The 7413-nt window shown below is 38.4% G+C and overlaps 1 protein-coding gene and 1 non-coding gene across 2 annotated transcripts in view; one reads left to right on the top strand and one right to left on the bottom strand.

The window, feature by feature from the left end:
• SETD2 (SET domain containing 2) overlaps positions 1–7413 on the bottom strand; it is a 151723-nt gene that overhangs the window by 20335 nt on the left and 123975 nt on the right. Inside the window, 4 exon segments of the mRNA XM_023515926.1 lie at positions 503–510; positions 2507–2531; positions 2865–2880; positions 4004–4153. Coding sequence (XP_023371694.1) covers positions 503–510; positions 2507–2531; positions 2865–2880; positions 4004–4153 — 199 coding nt within the window.
• LOC111726840 lies at positions 374–555 on the top strand. Its single transcript, XR_002774528.1, has one exon.

Below are 7413 nucleotides of genomic sequence, written 5' to 3' on the forward strand. Positions count from 1 at the left end.
CTTTAAACTTACAAGTTTATCTCCTAACATTACAACAGCTTGCTTTAAATTAGAAATTTTATTATACAATTTAGTGTTAACCTGTTTTTGTGCAGTCCATAACTGTTTTGACTGTCTGTGCTTACCCCACACAAGGACAACATAGTGAGACTCTGTCTCAAAAAAAAAAAAAAAAAGAACAAAACAAACAAACAAAAAACCAAAACATTCATCCATTATATTTTGTCTGTATTTTGCAGGTCTGAAACGTGATAATGGCTATTGTTTTAATTTTAGTGCCACATTTTAAAAAACATAATAACCACTGTTATGATTTAAATTGTGTCTGTCCAACATACAGTATGTTGAAGCCCTAACACTGTGATTTGTAGAGAAGTAGTTAGGCTAAATGACATCCCAAGGGAGGGAACCTAATCCAAAAGGACTGGTATCCTTGTAAGAAGAGAAAGTTTTGTGATATCTGGGTTTAAGAAGTGCAATATTAAAGCAAAAGTCATGAGACTTTTAGGCCTGTATGTAAAGATACACTCTGAGTTATAAATCAAAGGCACAACTGGAAAACAAAAAAAGAAAAAAACCTGTATGACTAGAATGGGTAAAAAAGAGTTTTCAGAAAGATGGTAGGGATGGAACTGGTACTGATAGATCAAACAATAGGTGTCCAAGCAGTGACACAGAGTAAGTGGCAGAGCAGGAGAAGTCCAGGTCCTCTGACTACAACCTTCATTAGCACAAGCTAATTACTGAGTAATTCCCTTACAAAAGGAAGGTTGCATCTCTGCAAGGTCCCTAGGAAGTACATTATCAGATGTGAGGCTAGGGTCAGACTCTGAGTCACCAGTAGATGGGTGATAAGCCACCTGAAAGAAGCAAGACTTAAAGGAAAACCACAGTAAACCTGTGTTTTCTGCCTGTGCTATCTTGTTAATATCAAGAGTTGAGGACTGAAGATTAAAATAAATGTTATTTGTGTATTCTCCAAAAAAAAAAAAAAAGAAAAGAAAGGAAGGAAGAAAGAAAGAAAACACACACACACACAAAAACAGAAGTTTTTACCCAGAGAACTTGTGTAGAGAAAAGCCTATGTGATGACACATCAAGTAGGTGGCCATTTGCAAGCCAAGAAGAGGTTTCATCAAAAACCAATCCCTCCTAACATAATTAATGCTATTAAAGAAAAAAACAATTCCTGCTAATACCCTGATCTTGGACTTTCAGTCTCTATAACTGTGAGAAAATTAATTTCTATTATTTAAGCCACTCAGTCTGCGGTATTTTGTTATAGCAGGCCTAATAGACTAATATCATCACCCTTAACAGTATATTCCTTAATTGTTCCTTCTATGCAAGTCTAGTGATGAAGAATAATTTTTTCTGCTTTACCTTTGCCTGAGAAGTAAGAGGAACCTGAGACCTCAAGCTCAAATAAAATACACTCAGTGGTTATCAAGCATGGGTCTTGGACCATCCCTACTTTGTGCATACCCTTCTTTATCCAGACTTGACTGAGCTACAGGTTTTTGGCCCAGCCTAAGTTTCACTTCTTTCATTCCCTTATCTTCTATCTGACCTGGACAAAGTGACCTCTTTTCCCTAAGCTTCCATGTCACTAAGAATACTCCAAATCATTTAGTATTTACTAAATCACTAATCCTTCCCTCATTTTTTTTTTTTTTTTGAGACAGAGTCTCACTTTGTCACCCTAGGTAGAGTACTGTGGCATCATAGTTCACAGAAACCTCAAAACTCTTGGGCTCAAGAGATTCTCTTTTTTTTTTTTTTTTTTTTTTTGAGACAAAGTCTCACTATATTGCCCTCAGTAGAGTGCTGTGGTGTCACAGCTCATAGCAACCTCAAATTCTTGGGCTTAAGTGATTCTTTTGCCTCAGCCTCCCAAATAGCTGGGACTACAAGTGTCTTCCACAAGGCCCGGCTATTTTTGTTGCAGATATCAATGTTGTTTTAGCTGGCCTGGGGTGGGTTTGAACCTGCCAGCCTCGGTATATGAGACATAGAGCCTCAAGCAATTCTCTTGTCTCAGCTTACCAAGTAGCTAGGACTACAGGTGCCTGCCACAGCACCCAGCTATTTTTAGAGACAGGTTCTTGTTCTTGCTTAGGCTGGTCTCAAACCTGTAAGCTCAGGGCACTCCATCTACTTTGGCCTCTCAGAGTGCTTGGAGGCTGTGAGCCACCGCACTCAGCTCCTTTCCCCATTTGATAACAATTATTTCCTTTCTCAAATCCTCCAACACTTTATCCACATTTTTCATGACACTAAGCTCTCACTACTTTCAGAATTATTTGTTGTGACCAATTCTCTTATTTGGAATGTAGGCTTATAAGAATACTAATGGAGGTTCAGTGCCTGTAGTACAGTGGTTATGGTGCCAGCCACGTGCGCTGAGGGTGGAGGGTTCCAGACCGGCCCAGGCCAGCTAACCAACAATGACAACTGCAACCAAAAAATAGTTGGGTGTTGTGGTGGGCGCCTATAGTCCAACTACTTGGGAGGCTGAGGCAAGAGAATCGCTTAAGCCCAAGAGTTGGAGGTTGCTGTGAGCTGTGACACCACAGCACTCTATGGAGGGGTGACATAGTAAAACTCTGTCTCAAAAAAAACAAAGAAAGAATACTAAAGGAATTTTACCCACATTTGTATTCAAAATGCCTAGAAGGGTACAACTCACAACAAACACTCAAATATTTATTGTTAAGTGCACATTGTCTTATCCTCCAGTTGTTTCCCCTACAGTATTTCTATTCCACCTCTACTAATTGTCCTGTCTAAAGTCACTATCAACTGCTGGATCATCCTAATAAGCCTTCTCCAGAAGTGTCAGTGTTATAAATTGCTGATCTAACCTATCAGGTTATTCTCCTGTTTAGAATCTTTCAAATAAATTGCTTCTTATGCCAGTCTTTTTTCCCACTTTATCCCAAAACAACACCACCACTACAGTTTATCATATCCTTTTGCATATGTTGCAGAATACCCAAAGCTTCCCTTGATTAGCAGCCCTAATCCAAAAATGCAAAACATTTTGAGTGCTCAACAGTCACATTCAAAGTAAATACTTAAGGAAACATTTCGGGTTCAGATTTTCAGATTAGGGACGTTCAACCAGGGTAAAGAAAAGCAAACATTACAAGTCCATTAAAACTTGAAATCTAATTTCTAATCTCAAGCATCGTGGATAAGGGATGCTCAACCTATACTGATGGTAACTCATGCCTGTAATCCTCACAATTTGGTAAGCTGAGGGGGTAGGACGATTTAAAGCAAGAGTTCATGGTAATCCCAGCTACTTGGAAGGCGGAGCCAAGAGAATTGCTTAAGCCCAGAAGTTGGGAGGTTGCTATGAGCTATGATGCCACGGCATTCTACCAAGGGTGACAAAGTGAGACTCTCTCAAAAAAATAAAAAATAAAAACAAACAAACAAACAAACAAAAAAAAACTAAAGCAAGAGTTCAAGACCAGCCTGAGCACCAAAGCAAGACCCCATCTCTAAAACAAATAAAAAAATTGCCAGTCATGGTGGTGCATGCCTATAATCCTAGCTACTCAGGAGGCTAAAGCTGAAGGATGATTTGTGCCCAGGACTTTGAGGTCATAGTGAGCTATGATGACACCACTGCACTCTAGCCCCTAGTCTGGTCAACAGAGCAAACAAGACCTTGTCTCAAAAACAAACAAACAAACAAAAAAGCAAAAAAACCAAACAAAAAAGAAACAAGGTCAGTCAGGGTAAATAATACTAAGAATGATTCTACAAAACAAAATATATATCAGTAAACTAAAAAAACAAAGCTGTTAATTCCACAGAATTAAAAATTTTGATAGCATGGTTAAGTGTATGCTCTCCGGGTACTCAGGTAAGATTGGTGACTATACAAATTTTAAAAAAGAACACAGTAGAAAACAAAAATAAAACCCCAAACCAAACCAAAAGACAAAGAAAATCTTCTAAAGACAAGACAGGTAATGAGAGTTTTAAAAACTGAAATATTTCTTACTGGCTGTAAGGGCTGAGGCTGCCCTGGTGCAACTATTGTAGTCACTGCTGCAGTTGGCTGTACCACCACTCCTTGTGGGTGAGCTGTGAAAATCTGTTGGCCCTGGATATACTGAAGACTTGGCTGGGCATAGCTCTAAAAGACAAAATGAAGAAATCAGTAATTTATACTTCTCTAGTTATAATAAAGCAACAGTCTTATTAGAAGGTATATCCAAAACATGTTTACTTTTCCATAAGTGTATATTTGCATATAATGTATAAAATAATCTTTTATTTCAAATACCAAAGTTTCTTTTAGAAAAATATATTTGTGTAATCATATCTCGACACAGAAAAAGTAAAGTAAAAATACTGCACACTAGATAAAAAAAATGGCACCTACGTCAGGCACTTAACATGAATGGAGCTTATAGGACTGGAAGTTGGTCTAGGTGAAACAGTGAGTGAATGTGAAGGCCTAGAAAATTACTGTAGACTATTATATAAACACTGTACACTTACTTAGTATACACTAAATTTATTTAAAACTTTTTTCTATCTTCAATTAGCCTAAGCTTACTGTAACGTTTTTACTTTTAACCTTTTAGAATTTTTTCAACTTTTTGACTATTTTATTCAAAAAGTTCAACACAAACACATTGTATACCTGTAATTTTAGAATTTTATTCTAAAATTTTTTGTATTTTTAGAATTTTTAATATTTTTACTTTTTAAAAACTTTGTTAAAAGCACACATGAAGAAAAAAACTAACACGGGGGATGAAGAGAGGTTGATTAATGAGAAAAGGTATATAGTTTGATAGCAGATATAAAAGTTTTTGATAGATTAGGATGACAAGAGTTTACAATAATCTCCTGTATATTTCAAAATAGCTAGAAAAGAATAATGTGACTGTTTCTAGCATACGGAAAACATAGAAGATAGAAACCCCAATCACACTGATATTATTTTGAGAAATTATATAAAATATGCACATCTATTGCATATCAATTAAAAAAAATTTTTTTTGAGACGAGTAGAGTACCATGGTGTCACAGCACACAGCAACCTCAAACACCTGGGCTCAAGGGATCCTCTTGCCTCAGCCTCCCAAGTAGCTGGGACTATAGACACCCACCACAACACCCGGCTATTTTTAGGAGAGACAGGGACTCACTTTTGCTCAGGCTGTCTTGAACTCCTGAGCTCAAGCCATCCATCTGCCTCAGCCTCCCAGAGTGCTAGAATCACAGGTGTGAGCCACCGTTCATCCAGCCAAAAAAAAATTATTTTAAACTAAGACTCAAACACATTAGCTTAGGCTTATACAAAGTTAGGATCATCAAGATGTTACAAGGAAGTAAGAATTTTTCACAAACAATGTAACCTTATCACTCACACCATCATATTAACCTGAAATTAAAGGATATCCAACAGCTAAGGAAACAACAACCAAAGCAAACAGACAACCTTCAGAATGGGAAAAGATATTTGTGTATTATGAATCAGATAAAAACCTCATAACTGGGCGGCACCTGTGGCTCAGTGAGGAGGGCACTGGCCCCATATACTGAGGGTGGCAAGTTTGAACCCAGCCCTGGCCAAACTGCAACAACAACAAAAAAATAGCTGGGTGTTGTGGTGGCACCTGTAGTCCCAGCTACTCGGGAGGCTGAGGCAAGTAAATCGCCAAAGCCTAAGAGCTGGAGGTAGCTGTGATGTCACAGCACTCTAGCGAGGGTGACAAAGTAAGACTCTTGTCTCTAAAAAACTAAATAAATAAATAAAAACTTGATAACTAGGATCTACAGAGAATTCAAACTAATCAACAAAAAAGACCCAACAATCCCATATATCACTGGGTAAGAGACATGAATAGAGCCTTCTCTAAAGAAGACAGACGAATGGCTAACAAACATATGAAACACTGTCCCTAATCATCAGAGAAATGCAAATCAAAACTACCCTGACTGAGGCAGGTGGATTGCATGAGCTCACGGGTTCGAGACCAGCCTGAGCAAGTGCGAGACTCCCGTCTCTAAAAAATAGCCAGGCATTGTGGTGGGCACTGATAGTCCCAGCTACTTGGGAGGCTGAGACAAGAGAATTGCTTGAGCCCAAGAATTTTGCTGTAACCTATGACACCATGGCATTCCACAGAGGTCAACAAAATGAGACTGTCTCAAAAAACACAAAACTACCCCGAGATTTCATCTAACCCCAGTGAGAATGGCCCGCATCACAAAATCTCAAAGCTGCAGATGCTGGTGTGGATGTGGAGAGAAGGGAACACTTTTACACTGCTGGTGGGACTATATAAACTAATATAACCTTTTTGGAAGGAAGTATGGAGAATCCTCAAAGAATTCAAATTAGACCTCTCCTTTGATCCTGCAATCCCATTACTGGGCATCTATCCAGAAGGAAAAAAAAAAACCCATTCTATTAGAAGGACATTTGCACTAGACTGTTTAGTGCAGCTCAATTTATAATCACCAAAATGTAGAAACATCCTAAATGCCCACCAACCCCAGAATGGATTAACAAGCTATGGTAAATGTATACCATGGAATACTATTCAGTCACTAAAAAAGATGGAGATTTTACATCTTTTTTTTTTTTGCCGAAGCTAGTTTTGAACCCGCCACCTCCGGCATATGGGGGCCGGCCAGCGCCCTACTCCTTTGAGCCACAGACACCACCCTGGAGATGATACATCTTTTGTATTAATCTGGATGGAGATGGAATATATTCTTCTTAGTAAAGCATCCACAAGAATGGAGAAGCAAGAATCCAATGTACTCTGTTCTAAAATGAAAGCAGTAGATAAGCTAATACAAGGAGGGGTACAAGGACAAGCAAGTGGGGAGAGGGATGGGGGGTCACGGTGTATGGCACACCTCTTGGGGGAGGGACACAATTATAAAAGAGACTTTATCTAACAAATGCAAGCAGTGTGACCTAATTCTTTGTACCCTCAATGAATCCCAAACAATAAAAAAAAGAACATATATGAAATAAAAAGGATATCCATAAAAAAAGAAATAATTTTTTAGCTCTATTATAATCTTATGGGAACCACCGTTGTATATGTGGTCTACCAGGGACTAAAAACTCATTATGTACCACATGATTATATACACATATATACTGGTTAAGCATCCCTAATCCAAAAATCTGAAACTTTTTCTGAGTGTCCACATGAGGCTGAAAGGAAATGCACATTGGAACATATCAGATTTCAGATTAGGGATGCTCAAACAGAAGTACATATAATGGGTGGCAACAGCTACATACACCAATGCTGGCGATTCAAACCCAGCCTGGGCAAGCTACAACAATGACAACTGCAACAACAACAAAAAAATTGCTGGGACTATAGGTGTCGTTGTGGTGAACACCTGTAGTCCCAG

Source organism: Otolemur garnettii, unplaced genomic scaffold (assembly GCF_000181295.1).
Source record: "Otolemur garnettii isolate 467f Iridium unplaced genomic scaffold, OtoGar3 scaffold00082, whole genome shotgun sequence".
NCBI classification, from domain to species: Eukaryota; Metazoa; Chordata; class Mammalia; order Primates; family Galagidae; genus Otolemur; species Otolemur garnettii.